The 20,910-nt window shown below is 40.9% G+C and overlaps 1 protein-coding gene across 1 annotated transcript in view; it reads left to right on the top strand.

The window, feature by feature from the left end:
- LOC147725393 (ADP-ribosyl cyclase/cyclic ADP-ribose hydrolase 1-like) overlaps positions 1-20,910 on the top strand; it is a 293,519-nt gene that overhangs the window by 222,339 nt on the left and 50,270 nt on the right. Inside the window, exon 7 of the mRNA XM_086964522.1 lies at positions 5,992-6,084. Within this exon, the coding sequence (XP_086820648.1) occupies positions 5,992-6,084 (93 nt within the window). The remainder of the gene's footprint in view (positions 1-5,991; positions 6,085-20,910) is intronic.

Below are 20,910 nucleotides of genomic sequence, written 5' to 3'. Positions count from 1 at the left end.
TAGGTGAAGCAGAGCCACCTAAAATATATTTTCAAATCAGGTGCTCAATACATCAGAGCACAAATGGAGATCATGTTCTGGGATGTCCAAAAGCAGAAATGTCAATCTAAATCACCTAAAGATCTCCATATTACTACGGAGTTCAAAAACACAATCAAGGTCACCTGAGAACTATGGAAGTGCTAAGAAAATTACCGGGCCACCAAAGATGAATCCTAAGTGGAACTGACTTTAAAAAAGAGATGTTGCATCCCACAAGGACTCAATACTTTCCATCTCCTCTATGAATGTCAAAACTGTGCTTGTCTTTTCCTTTTTATTTTTGATTTACTTCCCCCTCTCTTTTATTTGTCTTAACAACAAATTTCTTAGACAGGTACTACTTTTATTGCAATAAAGGCAGTAATGCCGAACATTCTTGTATAAAAGCCAAATCCAAAAGCAGTCAATTGACAACGGTCTTTTGAGGAACACTTTTGTAACCATGGTCATTGGTAAGAATCTGTGGCAGACAAGAGCTTGTAAGAGGAAAGAAGTGAAGATGTGAACAATCACCACATTTAACACCTAAAGGCTTACATTAGTTGGATGGTGTTGTAGCTTAGAAAAATCTTTATATTAAGGATATTTAAATTGAGAGTATCAGGTTCTCAGCCTCAGACTCTTTTAGGCACTGGCAAAAGATTCAGATAGTATTCGGCGATTTAGTGAGTAGCTCAAAATAATCCTAAGGGTAGTTGGTGTGCCGTAATTCCACTGATACATGAGTGTAGCAATGTATAGAAAATGTTCCCAAAGCATTAGAAAGGCACAGGTAAGGATAACATTTCATGCGTAGTAACTCCCATACACATAAGTTAGATTATTATTGTCCCCTGGACTGTAAAACTGACAATGGACTTCGAAAGATCAAAGCCAATAAGCTGGAGCAACAAGGTATGAATCTAAAGAGCGACTGAAATGAGCACAGTGAACTGATAGGATTGTGTCAAGGAGTCACTTACAAAAACTCTCCTAACAAACACAAATGAGAAAATATACCGAAGCAAGTAATACTACTGACACACTGTTTACTGATAAATCAAAACTCATAGAAGACTTACTCAATCTGAAACATGATTACTTCACTGTAAACCGCCCCAAAAATCAAAACTAAGAAATTCGGCGGTCGTCGCTTTGCCCACCTAGCCCCTGCCTACTGGATCTCTCTCCCTCTCACCATCAAGTCCAGCCCAACTCTGCTTCAATTCAGTAAAATGCTCAAAACCCACCTTTTTCCATCCCTAGGCTAATTCCTCCTCCTCTGGTCTTACACTCATTTACTTATTCTGTCATGTAGCGCCAGGAAACCTCCGGTGTCAGCGCGCTTTAAAAGTGTCATTTAACATAACATAACATAACACTGTCAAAATAGTATTGTTTCTTGACAGACATTCTGAACTTACACTGTTATACAGAAATACAAAAATAACAAAATAACAAAATGGAGGTGAAGGTGAAGTCTGTAATAGAGCCTCTTTTCCCTGTGAAATGGCTTGTAGTTGGTTTATAGACCTGAAAATTAGTCTAAATGAAAGTCTGCACTTTATTCATGTGATTTTACTTATGCTGTCCTTAGCAGATGGCCATGCATCAAGAATGATGAGCTCAGGAATTATGTAAAGTTTGTAATACCAGTAAGAAGATATTCATCCAGCTCTATTTTGCCTTTGCAATATTGTGCTTGCAATATAACAAGCACATCCATTAGATTTCTAGCTTTGTTGAATAATTGGAGTGAAGCAAGTTGCTCCAAGGCCTCAGTGCTGGAGGCACTGAGGCACAGTAGTGGGAGCAGTTGGTGTCATGTGAGTTTCTGACATGATAAGGGAACCTGCCACTACACCCATGAAATACAGTTGATGGCTTACGCTGCTTTAGATGAAGAAGGCACAGGATTGAGTGGGGAATGTATGGAAATGTGGAGCCCTGATGTAGTAGAAAAAAGAGAGGAACACCACCTACATGTTTACCATCCAACATTAATGTTTTAATATAGACCTTGACAATGATTGTGAGCAGCACCGTAGACTGTGCCATGTTGCGAATAAGTTATGCCTTGTTGCTCCCTGTGAGAGCAACTATACCAATTCATTGTGCACTAATGTATTTAAAGCTCTCACTAAATTCTTGTTTTCCTGTACTGTGGCATGAAAGTATTCAGTAACTGTGTGGAATCCATGCAGCTACAACTAAGGGCCTAGTTATGATGTTGGGCGGAAACTTTCAGCCCAACACCATTTCAGTTTTGGGATCCAACTAACTCGTGGTCGGCGGTTCTGCACATCGATTGCGATGTCTCCGAGCACCACTCCATCGGACTCCCAATCGGTCAGGCGGATTGGATTCCAACTGAGGCGGGCAGATGGGTTCGACGTGGCCTAGGGGAATCTGACTACCTCAATAGGAAAAACACAAATCAAGGCCCTAGACTGAGTGAAGATGAGAAGGGGAAATGGTGTCACGTGGAACAAATAGGAAAAGCATGCCAACTTGTGGGTTTGAAATATATACACACAAGCTGTGACTCATATTGATAAATCTGGTATATAGTGGATACTACAGTGGAAAATATAATGTTTTTTTTTTCTAATAATCTGTATATTCAAATAATTTGAAGCCATGTGTCTGTGTTGCAGGAAAAGTCACACCTATGTTTGAAATGCAAGGAACCAATCCACCTTTCTACCCCTGTTCTTCAGCTTATCACTCTTAACCATTCACAATTTCCTCAAGGCTGATCCTCATAAAAGATGATTGAGTACCATTCTTACCCTCTCACATTCCCTCACTTAACAGCTATTAAATGAATCCCAAATTGTTCCTACTTGCCCCAGTAATCCAGCCAACTCTTTAGTATTTACCTTGGTAACCTCATGAAAATATTGAACTTATCTTGGACAGTTAGTAAAAGGCATGAACCAAAGCTCTCATGATTGTAAAATATTAGTTAGTATTATGTGAGCCAGTAGAAAGTTAAAAGAAACATCGCCAAATGCTGATAGACTAGTCAGAATGACATCTTCTGCCTAGTGGTAGCTCATGGGGGGTTAGGATTCTTTCTCATGCACAATTTTGTTATTGGAATGACGGCTTTAGAAATCCCCACAAGGCACGACAAACTTTGTAGGTAATTCAATTTTGAATATCAACCTGAAGAAGCCATCCACTGAATTTGTTCTGAGCATACTTTGTTCTTTTGGTTTCTAATCCCTGTTACAGTTTTGTCAAAGTTTTGAGCTTGGAAATAACAACTACGCTATTGATGTTTGAACATATCATTTAAAATATGTATTATATTTGATATCTATGAGGGGTTTTTCTTTTTTGCTGTAAGCAAAACATAAGAAGTCCATACTGAATAATTCAAATTTTGACTTAAGTGGTAAAATGACATTGTGATTCCCCTTCCATTAGGCTGTTAACGTGATTGAGATCTAATTTACTCTATTCTTTCTAATGTAATATAAATCCCTCTTTATTTAACTATTTGTTAATCCATAGAGAAGTTTTCACCCAAGCTGATTTTTTTTATATGTGTCTCCATAGTCTAGTTATCTTCATTGTAAATTTTATTCTATGTCATGCATATTATGCTTTCTGCATGTTGGAGAAAAGCAAAATGCTTAAAACTCTGCACAGTTGAAGTAGATGACAAAAGGGTATTTACCCTGGAAGTGAGGACTATGAAAGTCTGCCAGCCAGACAATGATGGAAAATGATCATAACCAAGCCTGTAGTGCAGTATGGTAAATGGGCTTTGTTGTATGATATGGGACACAATGGCAGCCGAAGAATCAGAGGGTGGAGTAACTTCTCTCGTAGGACATACAACCATTGCTTTAGTGTTTAAACAAGTTCAGGTTGAGTAAGGTTTTCTGAAAACTCTGACCAGAAGAGCAGAAACTAGTGCAAAAGTGGATCTGAACCAGAAGTGTGTCCTTGCATTGTCTGTTGGGTATGCTGCTAAGTCAGTGGTGGCTAATATGTGAGATCATGCAGGGAGCATACCTGCACTTAAGGTGCTAGGCTATGTGGGACAGTTCAGGAGTCTGGTGTGCTTAGATCCCTGGCCAGGAGGCGGAAGAAGCTGGCAACAGAGAGAGCACCATTACAGGAAGGGAACCACATTACCATGTAATTACATTGGCAAAGCAACTTGTGATATAATGTGCATGAATATATATCATAACTACCTGCATTAATCTGCCTTGTTTCCATAGTGCAAAATATTGCTACAGGGCAGTTTGATTGATAACAGCAGATAAGTGAAGATAGCATGACAGGAAGAAAGGAGATTTCTACTGCTGAAGGCACTAGAAGGACAAATTACAGTCATGTATGTGATAAATTATAAAAAATTAACTGCAAGGCTCAAAGGTGCATGTAGCATGGTTTTTTCGCTCCCTAGTACTGTGTTGTGGTGTGAATAAGGCCTTATTATAACAGGTTGTACAATGTTAGTAGACAAAATGCCTGGTGCCCTGTTGAAAGGTTGAGGTCTGCATAAACATGAGTTGGTGAGGCAATGTTGCTTCATGGATTACCATGAACTGGATGCCTACGGTCCAGAATCCTTCCATTGAAAGAGAGATCAGATCTAGGCTCCTCTTTATCTTGCCTCAGCTTTGGCCAACATAGGATAGCTTAGATCTTGAGGGTTAATAACCGCATTAGGGACAGACGGTCCCCCAAGTTTGTTATGTTGACTCAACACCAAAGGTTAAAAAAGATGCTAATTTGTAAAGTTTTAGACGAAGACATCCAAGAGGCACATTCATATTGGTTAAAGGGTTGACAGGCAGGTTATCTGCATTGGGATATAGATGGAACAGAAATTAATTTTGTGATGAAGAAAGACCAACCTAACTCTCTCTCCCGTGAAGGCTTTGGTGTGTGAGAAATTCAACCTGCCTCAGAAAATGTAACATAGAGTGTCCCGCAAGAAGCTCCTTGCTGACCAATCGACGGATGTAGTGATGGGTTTTATGGAGGCAGTGGAACAATAGAGAGGGTCCTTCTAAAGTATGGACAGATGGTCTGTGTCAAGGTGACAGCTCCTGAGCCAGGACAATGGTTCTAGATAGACAAACACAGAGTACTGCAACACACTCCATGGCCTACAGGACAGACTAGATTCACCTAAGATGGAAGCCGGGGATGTTTGTTGGTTAATTATTTAGTAGAAATTTTATAACACTTTAATGACCCATTAGGGCACGGAATATGCAGTGTTTAGACAGGATATCGGGAACAGCAATATTGTGTGAAGAATATTGAGAGCAAAAATATTGTCAAGGTAACTTTCTATAGGTAAGCAACGTTTTACTATATATATAACTCCACATATATGTACCTTAATGATATAAATATCTTGGTCCTTGAATATTTTGACACAATATTCTGTCCACAAGATGATCTGTGCCTTTAAGTGACTGACTGGGTTACCTAGCAAGGAATGAAAGGCTGCCTATAACATTAATGGGATATATGATATGTGCGTATAACAAAATGAGCACTATGTTGTATCTGAAATACTGAGTCACTCACTGGTAAACATGTCAAATCCAAGAAAGACAGTTTTATAAAAACACTGCCTCTGAAAATCCTAACTGGGAGTAACAAAAATCCTCTAGTGAAAGAGGTTTTAGAAATCCGCAAATGAATGATGCATTTGACAGCAAACGATTACCTTCCTGTAATTTCAGATCAGTCTAAAGAAGTGGGATTTGTAGTTCTATCTGTATGATGTATGACTTAATTGTCACCTGTCTAGTGAGATATATATTTTAATTATCTACCAACTGAGAGACATGCTTATCAGCTGAACTACACTGTATGGTGGATCTGCATTTTGAGGGACGTTTTCTCAACAAAAGATTGTGTTGTTTCCTTTTAGAAACTTTTCCAACAGATTGGGTTCTTACTTACATACATTTCTTTTATTTGCAGCATATTTAGGACCATTGAGGTTCCTAATCTAGACCCACTGAGAATAACGGAAGTACAGATTTGGGTTATGGATAACATCGAGGGTCCTAACAGGTATTATCCTAAATTTACATTATTATTTGTAAGGACTTGCTCCATAATAATAATATTTTTTAATATACAAAGGGCCAGATGTACAACCTACCAATTTGCGAATCGCAAATTGCGTCACATTTGCTTATCACAATTTGCGACTCGCAAATTGGGATGCACAACTGTTTGCGATTCTCAATGGAGTTGCAAATTGCATCCCTCATGCATATTAATGAGGCTGTCGCAATTTGCAAACCTATTGGGAATGGCTGGCACTCCCAGGGATGGTGGCCACCATGTCTGGGACTGCTTTTAAATAAAGCAGTTTTTTTTAATGCAGCCCGTTTTCCTTAAAGGAAAACAAGATGCATTTAAAAAATAAAAATTAAACTTTCAGTTTATTTTTTTAAGGGCAGGCAGTGGTCCTTAGGACAACTGCCTGGCCATAAAAATTATTTTTCGTGCCTCTCACAAAGGGTTCCCATTTGCGAGTGGTTTACCACCCTTCTGTGACTGGTGGTAAGGGTTGTAAATGGGGACTGTTTTGCGATGGCAATTGCGGTCACAAAACAGTCATACATAGCTTCAGGAGTCGCTATTAGAAAGGGACGCCCTTGGAACGCTCTTTCCTAATAGTGAGTCGCTAATCCTATTTTGCAAGTCGCAAATTGATTTACGAATCGCAAAATAGGATTAGTACATGGGCCACACATGTTTTTTGCAGTCGCTAAGAGTCTAAAACATATTTGTGCCTGCAAAAAACGTTTGTACATCTGCCCCTAAATTTATAATGATTTAAACGTGCAAAACTGCACTGTGCACCGTATGTTTTGAAGGTAAAGAATTTTGATGCAACAAGTTGTCTTCTATTAAACCCACAACGCGCTATAAATTGCCAACAACCTAAAGAAGTCCCACCAGTTACATCTCTGCATGACCCTACCTTGATTTGTAAAACCTTCATTTACTGACAGTTGATCTGACAATTTGAAACACAGCAAAAAAAGGTTGATTCGATCCTGTTGTTCACAACCCCTATTGATGCCAGAAGGAAAATCTGAATTTAAAAAATAATACATTATCTGAAGACCATAAAATGCTGTCATTTACTTCATGCCATTTTCAAGTAACTGTAAGTGAAACACTCCAAACAGTGAGGCCCGCCGGCCCGGCGGTTGCGGATTCACCGCCATCGACCTTAAAATTCCCACTGCCATATTAGGATGGCGGTGGGAAGGAAAAGGTACCACGGGGGCCTGGCGGAGGCAATCCGCCCGATATCATAATGGACCCCTTGGTACGGTTCTGTAATTTTTGAGAAATTAAGGCGAAAAGTGTCGTATATATTCAACCATGCATTGGGATGCAACCTAAAAGAAAGGTTGTGGCCACCGTCTTAGGACTCAGGTACTCAGCCCAACTTGGTCCCAAGTCCTAAAAACGAAAACACAATAAGATGTAAGGGGAGCAGTAGGGGGTACACTGACCCTTGGGTATTGTTGAAATCCCAGAGGCACACACCTAATCTCAAATTAAATTTTTGGTGGGTGGGAGGTTCCGTGGATCAATATTCTACCATGATCCTCACTATGGCCCACCTGGGGCTTTGCGGTGGGTTCATAGATCCAGAGCGATTCCCCAGGGGTGTTGCGCTGAGTGTTGTGGAGGATCCACAGAACTATTAAACAGTGTAAAACGGGAATTGGCTGCTAGGCCCTACCCGCAACTACCCACTACGCACGGCAGAATGCCATGTGCTGCAGGCAGTAGGGCACCGGCTGTGGGTTGGCTGCAGGGCCTGTCCAGGCCAGGCTCTGTGCCTAACCCCACAAGGGCACTCAACCCCACATCGTGCAGGAGGATAGACAGGTTCCTTTATGTTAAAAAAAAAATAGGCATTCACTGAAAAAACAAAGGTTAAAGTGACATTACAGTTAGCAATTGTACTAATATCTTAATTTCTAATAAAAAAAATTAGATTTTCAATTATAAAATTAAAGGCTGAAGCTACGTTAAAATTATGTGAAAATGTCAGGTGGAACATACTGGTTTAAACAAACAAAACCACCAAGATTCACCAGTTGTAGTTATCTCAGTTAACTAAAACTTGCTCCTTAAAGTAACTATAACTCGCACCCTCACCATGCGCTGCTAATTACCTCACATATTATACCACTCATGACACTTTCTATGACATCACTATAATCTCTGAAATTACATATTTCATAACAACACTCTGCATTGGGGAGCGAGTCATAGTTTGAAACAATTTGTTTAAACTGACATTTTCATTTTCACCTAACTATAACATCCCTTTAACAATTGATTTTTTCAGTGAATTTCTAAGGGTTCCTTTTTATTATAAAGAAAGCAACTATAACAATTCACAATTATAACATCAAGTAAACCTTTGTTTTTTTCTCTGTGGCAGCATCCATCTATTATGGAAGTTCTCAGTTCAATATCTTGGCAGACAGTTTCAGTATTAAAGTTCGGTGGGGTCAGCAAAGAAATATTTGACTTTCACAATGAAGAAAAGCCACATCCCACTTTACAAAAACTATACAGTTTTAAGTTTTAGACAGTCAAGTATTCAGCCAGGTTACATAGACCAGAATGCTCAGTCAAGAAGCATGCAGTAAAAATACCTGCCTGGTTGCATATATCTTATAGGAATTCCGCTTCAAAATATTATGTGCTCAGACCTCAAAGCTGCCCCTTGGATTACAGAGACAATGATACAGGTTCATACTTCAGCGGGCAAAAATACCCAGTGCTACCCAGATCTCCCAAGCTTTGGGAAGCAAAAGTGTCCCATGCATTACAGAAACCTTCCAGACTGATGTGTTAGACTGAGTTGCTCATCTGGTTAAACAGATATAATTTTATGAGGTTTCAAACAGTGAAACCATGCCTTATGTTACACCTATCTGACAGGCTAAGGCAGCAATATTCAGGTTGCTGAGCTCATATTAGCTCAATCGTTTTTGACGGCTGAGAATCCACCTTACAAAGGTATTTGCACATGTAAATTTAGCTTACTTGTGCAAACTCCCTTTTTACCAGGCTAATTTTCTTTTGACATTAAAAATAGATGGTTTAACTCATAAAGTTCTTCAAGTGAGTAAATGTACTCTCAAAGTACATTTATGCTCACTTACACTTTTTTCCCCTGTAAAATCCAGTGGTGACTCTTTACAGTCTTACTTACTTTAGCCCCAACTACATAACTGAGCTCAAACTACAGTCTAATTAAAGTTCTCATTCATAGAGACTTGTAGCCAATATGGATAGGAATATTCATTTAATTCCTTTGGATGCAGATTTTAGTTAGCTGGAGAATTTTTCAAGTACATAAACCCCAGGATCATTAACATTTTATTGACAGCTGGGCCTTGCCTGCAGCTATACTGCTAGTAAAATAACGGGCACAAAAATGCCAAAGTACATCTTGGCCCTCATTACTTGTGGCATCTTAAAGCTAATGGGGCAAGAGACAGCAGTGATCAATCCCATCGGAGTTATGAGATCTGTAAGAAAACTGCAGATCTCTTTACTTTCACATGGAGATTTCAGTTGCTGAAAAAGCCAAAATTACTCTGTATAATTCTGGAAAGTTACTGACACATTTGTCATCTTCAGTTTTCACAACATTAGTTCCAATTGATAAGTTCCATGTTAGATGACGAAGGGAACCTGACATACATGTCTGATTGCCTAAATTAAGTACATCATTTGATGCAGAATTATTGATCATGTAATATTAACCTCCTCCACTTCCCATGATTTGGTTGGATTCATTGACAATGCCTCTTCTCAGTCGCCCAACCATCAAGTGGAAAGACAGTCATGGTGTGTGAGTGTGCTGTTGGCCTAACGGCTAGGGCGATCGACTTCAAATCTGGGGAACCAGGTTCGCGTCTCAGCAAGAATGTGCAAAATCCTGTGATTCTAGGCAAATCACCTACTCTCTCTGTGCCTAATAAAAAAAATGTATCCTCATGTAATGTAACTGGTGCTCGTGTAAAGAGCTCTGATACCTGAAATGTTCAGATCAAGTTTGCGCTATACAAAACTCTGTAAAAAAAATTTACTCAGTTTCAGAGGTTTGCCAATCCTTCACTTCTCCAATAAAATTGCCATAGTCTTTGCATTGCTTGTGTGCTGACTATTTTTCTAAAACAGTCTCTACTCACGTCTCACAAATGAACTTTTACCACAACTTTAGAGTAAAAAGTCATACTGCTCATCTAGTATTTGGATTGAACCATCATGATTACATCAAACAGGCATTAAAATCCCTCCATTATCTACCATTAAAAACATTGGCCTTCTTGAACAAGCTGTTTAATTGTTACATTCAATACAAAAGTCTAAGGTCTAAATTTGTGGTCCGTGGACCAATATGCAACAATATATTTGGTAGAGAAAACCTTTTGTAGATAGGGGCCCTTCATAAGGAACTATTTACCTATCGTAGTTCTATAAAACAACTTTTTCAATTTAAGGAAATCTCTAAAAACCTACCTTTTTCTATCTAACATATGGGTAGCCTAGCCTTTCCTACAATAACTTATAATTGCCCATCTATCACTTGATCTTGCTGTTCTCCATGTCAGACCCCTCTGAATGGTAGTAGCCTTCACTGTTATAGTTCCATCTGTAATTAATTAAATCTTCCTCTTGGCTTTAACACTGTACTTTCACAACCATGGTTGAGGGTCATTGCCAGCAGATACCATCCTTTGCTTGCTGGTAGAATGTTCCCCTACCTCTATAATTGATTATTGACCCCATGTAACCTACCCAAGAACCTCTCGTTTACGAAATATACCAATGACGCTAACTAAGATCAGGCATGATACCAGTGTTCACATCTTTACAATGAGGGAACAGAGTACCATTAAGCAGGACAGTCATTTGGCAGGGACCTTGGATCAGCCTCTTGAGAAGGTATTGGTTGCCTGAATGCAGAACAGGAGTATGTGCGTGACCTGGAAACTAGCAATATGGCCAATGAGACTGAATTGTAATTTCCAGGTCAAAGATTATATGAGAAGGGCTAGAGAAGAACAGTACACCAAAACACTGGGTAACTTTTAAGAGTACTGTACCTTGAGTAGAAGGTAAGCAGATGGAGAGTTAGTAGCACATGAAACAAATGCACCTCTCAAAACTGATGACAGTTCAGCACACAAGAGAAAAAAGTACTTGAGTCCATGAGTGGATACATTACCATGGCCTATGGTCATGTATCTGAAGGGGTAGCCAGATGTATTGTTCATTGACAGCCCTATTGACAGTGCCCCCCTCCCCATCTGCTTGGTGGCTTTCATCAGATGTGCTCTAACAGGAATTACTGAGTGCTACAGGGTGGCATAGTTCTGAAGCTGGCCCAACAAAGGATGCACAGGGTATCGGTGGTTGGACTTGGTTCTGACAGATTCAATGAAGAAGGCATGTAAAACTCTATTTGAGAACTGTGTTGCCTCACTTCACATCACAGTAACTCATGTGTGAACATGTGCTCTATTGTATGTCTTCTGGTCACTGGACTTGGGTTATGGACTGGTAGAGTGGTGCCATCTACTGTTTCTTAATATAAAGCTGCTTTGACTAGAGGTTGGAAGTAGGGAGCTATGAATGTATGTAATAGCCTGAAAAGATTCTGAGACTTGAATGGGTGTATGCACACCTTATCTAGTAGGACACAGCTTCTATACATGATTCTTTGAAATTGTGCTAAATCTCTATTGGCATCCAGAATGACTTTATCACTACAGGAATTCCAGAAATATTCGGACTATCTGGATAGATTTACTTATGTGTCAAGTATTAAAGGCATGTTGGTGGCTGAGCGGATCCTTTCCAGTTGTAGGTCTGAAAGAGATGTCTGTGTAGGTTTTTAGTAGTGGGATGTGTTCAAATAATGACCCACAAGGGGAGGAAGAAGCCACAAATGGTGCAGAAGCCCTTTTGCACAGACAGTAAAACTGATTTTAGATGTAGCAAAATGTGTAGAGAATCAGGGCGAACCTTATTGAGCTGAATACATGTTGCGACTAACTTAACAATAGTGAGGTGACATAATTTGAGTATGCACTGTTTGCTCCTCCCCACTCACCCACCAGTGCTGATTTCAGTATATAGTGCAATTTGCTAAGCACAAAGTGTGGTTGGAACGGTGGTTTCCTTTGGACTTATTTTGCCTGCCTTGATGTCTATGGAAAGGAGATAAGAGTGACACATGGGGTCTGAGTACATCTATGTCTTCTCGAGCACCTTGAACATGGATGGTTGTGATACACCAGTGGTGTCTCTAGCTACTCTTTGAAGGAACCCAGTGACATAATAATATAGTGCACTTAGGGGCTTCATCTCAGCTGACATGTATTAATGCATAATTGTGGCATATTTATAGAGCTCAAACCTAGCAACAGTGATTGGTTACATACATGGTGGAAAGAGTGACCTTAATATAACATGAACAGAAAGGATAAGATGGAGGACAAGATGCCATGGGGAATAGTCTAACTGAAACACCCTATATAACAATACCTAACTGAATCCTCCCTGTCTTAGACTGCTTCTAATAATGTAAATAACAAGGACCCCCTGTTAAGAAAATCAATTTGTGGTACAGGGAAATAAACAGTGTAAAAAATATGGCATAATATTAACACATTGGGAGGGAGAAATTGCATAAAGGAAACACAACCAAGTGATTATAAAAATCTATATTTCATTTAATAAGTATATAAATGTTCATATTAAAAACAGTTAATAAAAAGGCATGAATATAAATCAATTATACAAAAAGCAAGATATACAGTAATCATATAATACATAAAAAGTACATATAAAAAGATTCTATAACAGCGGCAAACAATATTATTCGACGCGCGTTTCGGCGTTATGGGGAACGCCTTCCTCAGGAGCCACAAATCGTATCTGAAAAACATAATTAATTTATAATTAAATCAAAACACATATGTGACTATTTTATTCAGAAGTTGCATTCTGAATTACATTACAATATAACAACCAATAATGACAACAAAAAATATATAATGCCTAAATGACAATAACTCCCTACTTGTATAGCTGAATGAATGTAGCTACACAAGGTACAGACTAGCATTCCTATATTTGAGCAGTAGTAATTGTGGGAAAAGATAGTTCCTGTAGAGCAACCTTGGGGATAATCTCTTCTTAGGGAGCCAATCTAATGGATAAGCTCTACATGTAAGGAGATGTATAATTCATTTATTAGTGATTTGGTATTACTCACACATTTGACATAAGTAGATGGATCTGTATGTAAGAAATCATCTGTCAAAAAGCTCATCTAGCTAACAACTGTAATTTTGGTTCAAAGCACTTCCAACTGCTATTACAGCTGATAAGATCTTAGATAAAACAGTCCATGTGAGGGGGGGGGGCTATTTTAGCCAATCAATCAAATAAATATGTGGGCTAAATGGTCAAAGGACCTAAATTAAAAATGTAGGGAATCACTTACCAAGGTACCGACGGTGGGGGCGGAAGTTGAACAAAACAATGCTGGTCTCTCTTTATATCAATGTCCATAAGATATAGTCTGGAATAGGATATTACAGTAGACAAAGAGGAAAGAAAGGACTATCAGTAGTGGTTTACCAAAGTATTGGTGCAATGTGTCAAAAAGGTAACTCCAGAAGTAATTCATAATCTGAAAAGGGGAAGAATGGCAAAAGGTGGTTCTCCATTTGTCAGGCACATTATCCATAATTGCCAATATAGAACAGGTCTTTTAGATGATCGTGATAATAAGGGGGAAGACTAGATGGGCATGCATGCATCTTCTGATATGAGGACATAGTTTAGTTATTATCCAAGGGATTTCTAAATAGGAGAATTAACTAATTTTTATATGTACTTTTTTGGGTGCACTTGCCCAGCCAGCATGGCAGTATCAGACTGCACACATTTTACAAGACTGCTTCTGTGGGTGGCACAACCAGTGCTGCAGGCCCACCAGCAGCATTTGGATTTATACACCCTGGGCCAGGAGCGGATTGGCAATGCGGGCATTCGGGCATCGGCCGAAGGGCCGGTATCTCCGTGCCCTCTGTGGGCCATTTTTTTTCTCCCCCTTCCCAGCCACACAGTGAAGCTGCATTAATTTCTCTGTCTCTGTCTCCGTGATCTCTGTAGACTAGGAAAGGGGAGAAAAAAAAAACGGCCCACAGAGGGCACGGAGACGGAGACAGAGAAATGAATGCAGCTTCACTCGCTGTGGCCTCTCCTTCACCCCCTGCCCAGCAAAGCAATCAGGCTGAGGGTGGCTGGGGAGGGGGTGATTGTTTGTAATTTCACCTCGGACCCCCTGGGGCCCACGCAGCACATAAACAGTGTTAGTATTTTTTTTTTTTTTTAATTGAATGCGATTTTATATAGTGCAAACTTTACTAGAAGGTGTCAGAGCGCTTTACATAAGAATCAGTTGCGAAACATAAGGACTTAGGATTACATGTGTTACATAAAAGGTACAAGCTGAAAAAATTGCAAATGTACAAGATGTAAAGTCACACAAGGAAGAGATACAAACAGAATGAAAAATTGCAAATGTACAAGTAGTAAAGTCACTCAAGGAAGAGAAACAAATGGATATACTCTAAGAGTCACATAGGAATGGTAGAGAGTACACAGGTCTACTGCATATACTAGTGATTAGAGTTATCTCTAAATACCTAAGGAAGGGATAAGAAAGGATATACTCTAAGAGTCACATAGGAATGGTAGATAGTACAAAGGTCTACTTCATATACTAGTGATTAGAGTTCTCTATATACGTATATATACACACATAGTGGATTTTCTCAGGCAGAGTTCCATTAAGTGGGGATGGAGGGGGGATGCAGTCACAGCACCAAGGGAGGGTGGGAGGGATACAAGGGTATGGAGAAAAGCCAAAACAGGAAAGGGAAGAAACATTTGAGGATCGTCAAGGGGGAAACAAGGGAGAAGGGTACAAGACGAGGGAATGGACAAGATGGCGGGTCGGGGTCCAGAGAAAAACGGCAGAGGGAATAGTGGACGAGGAAGAATGGTTCTCGCTGTGGGGGCCAGGTGATCTTTGCAGCTTGTACCATCTTCACCTCAGCCTCCCCCTGGCTACCATGGATGACACAGCAGCTGTGTTTTGTGCTCCCCTGCCAGGACATTGCCTTGAGGCCTGGAGGGCTGATTAAATTACTAATTGCAGGGGCCTCACTGCTGTTCATGTGCTCCTGAGCTGAAGGTCTGGGGAGGGCTGAGTAGGTTAGTAATAGCAGGGGCTTCGCTGCTTATTAAGTGCTCCTTCCCTGAAGGGCTCGAATAATTTTGTGACAGAAAGGTGCATTGCTGTTTTTTTAGTTGCTCCGCATGGCGCCATTGTCACCTTTCCCCCGTGTCTCCTGTGCAAGAACAGTATCCTCTCACTTTAATCCATTTCTGTGCCAAATATCTTAAGGATTTTGGGGGCCCTGGGCCAAACATATTTTTGGGCCCCTGTTCGGAACAGATTTGAATTTATAATCCAATTTCTGATCTTTGATGCCCTCTTTCAGCTGGTCACTTGTCAGTGCACTACCATACTTGTCCAAATTCCTAATGTATTTACATCTAATATTCAAGGACATTGACAGGTGTAACCAAATGGTGTTTCATGAAAGGGCACACCCCTTGAATGTGGGCCACAACCCTTAATTGTGGGCCACTTCCCTTGAATGTGGGCCACTTTTTCGTCAGTGCCCAGGCCAAATTGTGATCCCAATCCGACCCTGCCCTGGGCACACTCAGTGCACTAGACTAGGGTCTGACAAGTAAACCAAACAGCCAAACATGGAACCACTGATTCATACAACAATGTACAATAGGGAGCACTTGCACTGTGGCACTGGATAGCAGTGGCACAGTGCCTAAAGCACCTAACACCAGAAAAATACATGAGGCAACAACAAAAAAATGGAAGGGAGACCCATGCCAATGGTGCCAGGTCTAATAACCCCCCATCTTAGAAACCTGCACTGGCTCTCCGTCAACACGAGGATGTCCTTCAAGCTCCTCACCCACGCACACAAGGCACTCCACAAGACTGGCCCAGCCTACCTCAACAGATGGCTCTCCTTCTACATCCCCAACTGCCAGCTACACTCTGCCGACCTCTCACTCACCACCATCCCGTGCATCCGAAGAACAATCACCAGTGGGAGATCCTTCTCCCACCTCGCCACCAAGACATGGAACACCCTCCGACTGAGCCTATGACAGACCTAAGACCTGCTGACCTTTAGGAGGATAGTCAAGACCTGGCTGTTCGATCAGTAGCGCCCTGCCCCCAGATCCTTCTCCCACCTCGCCACCAAGACATGGAACACCCTCCGACTGAGCCTATGACAGACCTAAGACCTGCTGACCTTTAGGAGGATAGTCAAGACCTGGCTGTTCGATCAGTAGCGCCCTGCCCCCAGTTCCTTAAGACCCTCGCGGGTATGTAGTGCGCATTACAAATGATTGATTGATTGAATTCTATGCGTGATAATTCTCATGCCCTTGATTGATACTTGGGCCCATCCCCAAGCCCAGCCTCATTGAATCCTAGAGTTGATTCCTCCTCTCCTAGCGATACTCCTTCACCCTTTTTGTCGAGGGCCATACCCAGCACCTCAGACTTGATTTCACTTCGCAGCGTAGGACACCAGCCCCTCCTTACCCTAGATTGACCGCTCTCTCACCCACTATCACTAACAATAGATCTCCTCCTGTCCCTACCTTCTTCCCAGTTCCACCCTCAAAACACGAATCCTATACAATTGCCTTCTTTTCAGTCTCCAACTGCTCTCTCCTCTTTGTCTTGCGACTCGCATTCTAATGAAATCCATTCCAAGTGATACAATGAGTTTAACTCCCTGAATACTCCCTTTTACTATCACTCTTCCAACTCTTCCCCAGATTGTATGGCTAACTCTAAGCATATCACTAAGACCTTAATAAATACTAGTCCGAATGTCTTTGACTACCTGCCTAATGTGTTGGCTCCCTCCCCCATTTCTGATCACCCTCCCTTTGTGGGATCTCCCTCCCCAGTCAACACTGACCCAACTTCCTCCCCTGCCTCCTTCAGTGCGGGAATCCTCCCAAACTCTATAGCACAGATTCTGAAAAGAATTGAACTTATACTGAATTCTCAGGCTACAGAATCAACTCATCTTAGAGGGGATCTCTCTAACCTTAACTCCTGGGCACACCACTATACTTCTGATACTTCTCCCACTAGTTCTCCCAACTTCTCTCAACATATACTGTGACCGACCATCTCCCTTTGCAGATGGGCTCACAGGCTTACTGCGCTGTTTGCTCTCTCTCTACTATTGACCTTAAAGCCCTTAACAAATACTATCTCCCTCAGTTCCAGGCGACTGATCATCTCCTCTACTCCAACATCCCAATTTTAGTGGGCATTAACCAAGTAACTTCAACTCTCAACTCACCTAGACCTCCTGCGCAATTCACCGGAATCCTCACCCTCAAATCACCTAAGGATAATCCTAATCCTCTTTCTTGCATGCTCGTTAACTGCAGATCTGCAGCACTACATGCTACAGAGACTTCTGAAACTATCCTTAGTGAGGCTATTGATATTGCTTTTCTCACTGAAACCTGGCTCCTAACCACTCAATGGTTATCCTGGACCTACTCACTCTTCCCGGCTACTCCATCATTAGACAGAACAGACTTGACAGAACAGGTGATGGCCCAGCCATAATCCACAAAACCAAATTTCAACTCTCCCTTCTAAAGAAAGCTGAATACTTGACCTCAGAATACCTCGGCTTTGAACTCAATGTCAAAGGCTCCCCTTCTCTCAGACTGTATAATATCTAACACCCTTTGGGTGAGCTATTACCCTTTGCAGAGGAGTTATCTGATCTATCTACTCCTTTCTCCCTTTCTGACTCGAAGAATTGGTTTTTAGGATATTACAACATTCACTGGAATAATGCTGATGATCCCACTGTTAGGCGCTTCGTTAACCTTTTTGAGATGAATGACCAAAATCAACGCAGCAACAAACGTACCCATATCAAATATGACACTCTTTACGCAATCATCACTAGCACTGATCTTGTCTCCCTAATTGACATCGTCCCCGTTGAATGGTCTGACTACCATCTCATTCTTTTCAACATCTTGACCAGCGTCTATCCTCCCCCAGTATTAAGTAAAAAACCCAAGACGTGGACTTGAAACCTCAAACAAGTCCCTCCTACTAAACTTGAGTCAAAAATTCAAGTTCAACTGCAACATCTCCCGCACTCCCAAATCGCAACAAGCTTACTGAACATTTCAACAAGGCTATTTCTGATGTCCTTGACTAAGTTTCACCACTTAAACTAAAAAAAATAAAGAGCAATCCAATCTAAATCTTGGTTCAATCCTGAACTTAATAATGAAACAAGACAAATTAGACTAGTAGAAAGATCTTGGAGACAACACCCCTCGCATTCTCATTGAGCTCATCTCAGATCTGCAACATTCAGGAAGCACATTTTCATGGGAAAAGCCTCCTTCTTCCATTCCCAACTGGATCATGCTAAAAATAGGCCCCGAGAACTATTTAACATTGTCAGAAGACAAACTTCATCTGCCCCTCCTGAACCGACGGCCTCTAAAGAAAGATGTGAGGTAATTGCCAACTTCTTCACGGAAAATTGATCAATCCTTCTTGCAAATCTTGACCTTTCCCAATCCCCAAACTTTTCTTAACATTCCCCCTTTCTCCACATCTACCCATCCTCCTAATCCTTTCCTTCAACAATCTACTCCAATTGGTTCTGGAGATATCAATTCCAACACACAAATGAAAAACGACTACTCCTGGACAAATTTCAAACTCTTGACCGAATTCGCAGTCATTAATATCATTGCCAAATTAAAGCCGACCTCTCTTACCAAAGACCCACTACTAGAAAAATATTACATAACCTTAACCACATCATAGTCCCATGTTGGACAACAATATTAACACCTCCTTTGCCTCAAGGTGAGTCCCTGACTCCCTTCAACTTGGGCAAATCACTCCCATTCTTAAAAATCAAAAGGCAGACCCTAATGATATCAGCAATCTCCGTCCCATCTCTAACCTCCCACTCCTAGTCAAAGCCATGGAGAAATGTGTCTTACTACAACTGGACAGCCACATAGGCAAATACAACTTACTTGACTCCTTTCAATCTGGTTTCAGGAAAGGCTCCAGTACCAAAACCGCCATGCTGAACATTGCAGATGACATTTATTGTTCTCTAGAGAATGGAGAGCTGTCCTTCTTATCCTCTTGGACCTCTCAGATGCTTTTGATACAATCAATCATTCATCCTTACATGAATCTCTCAAGTCCCGCTCTAGACTCAATGGCACTGTCGTGGTTCACTTCCTACCTCCAACTCCGAACTCAACAAATTACATTAAATTAGATTAAACTCCTGCCTTTCCAATCCTACAAGTGTCTCTTTGGGTGTCCCCCTGGGCTCAATTCTCTCCCCCTCTCTCTTTACCCTCTTCATGGAACCCCTTACTATCATTCTGAAACAAACCAGGAACAATTATCACCTCTACGCCGACGACATGCAACTCTATCACAAAATCAGATCACATAGCGATGTCCTTCATCTAAACAACACTCTGAGTAAGATTCTATCTTGGTTTTACTCTAACCATCTAAAACTGAACCCTAACACAATGGAAATCATTCTATTCTCCCCCAAAATTACCCGTGTCCCTATCCAAGGCTGGATCTCTGACCTCAATGCCCTTAACTGTCTGCTCACTCTTTCAAACTCAGCAAAATCCCTAGGTTTCATCCTGGATACAAATTTGGCACTGAAGCACTATATCAACAAACCAGCCAAAGGAACACTTTTTACTCTTAAACACCGCAAGAAATCAAACCCTTTATCCTGCATGATGACTTTAAATGGGTTGTTCAATCACTAATCCTCTTTAAACTTGATTAGGGCAACGCTATCCTCACTGGAATCCCTAAAGCTCACCTGGCTCTCTCAGAGCCATGATAAACATGGCAGGCAGGCTTATCACAGTCTGCAAACGGTTTGATCACATCACACTTGCCCTAAAATCCCTTAAATGGCTCCCCATCGAAAGAAGACGCATCTACAAGACTGCCCACATCACCCATAAAGCTCTTCACGCTCAATCTCCGGTTTACCTGACTAATAAAGTCATAAGAGCGGGAAGCGCCAGAGCGATGAGAAGCTCTAATGTCTTCTCCTCTTTCCCCCATTACTAAAAAAGAAATCCACCCAGAATCGCTCCTTCTCAGAAAATGCACCTTCCGAGGGACCTTCGCTGCAACCCCTCTTACCTCGGCTTCAAAAGAGACCTTAAACAACATCTCCTCAATTAATACTTGAGTCCATAATTCTTTCAGATCCTGAAATCTTTTGATCACCATACAGGTCACCTCTCTGCGAAACCTGCTGATCTTTCGATTTCCCTATGTTCTCCTTACTATTAACACCTGCATTTGCTCTCCTTGGTCTCTTATCCCCTACAAATGTTTCTTTGTTATATTTTATTATGTACTCTTAGGTTATACCTCCCTTATTTTATTTAACTTTATATAACCTTTGAATCCTAAGATTTTTGCCTTTCTCGTGTTTTTGATGGTGAGATTCTCATGTACTTGATTGTATTTGCATGTAACTACTGTACCTCTGATATTGCCTTGCTTCTGTAAAGCGCCCAGATACTTATGGGTCTTGCCAGCACTATACAAAACCTTTCAAATAAATAAATCAAACC

The sequence above is a fragment of the Lissotriton vulgaris genome, chromosome 3_2 (assembly GCF_964263255.1).
Source record: "Lissotriton vulgaris chromosome 3_2, aLisVul1.2, whole genome shotgun sequence".
NCBI classification, from domain to species: domain Eukaryota; kingdom Metazoa; phylum Chordata; class Amphibia; order Caudata; family Salamandridae; genus Lissotriton; species Lissotriton vulgaris.
Note: the sequence above shows the minus strand (reverse complement) of the source record. Positions and strands in the feature narration are given on the sequence as shown.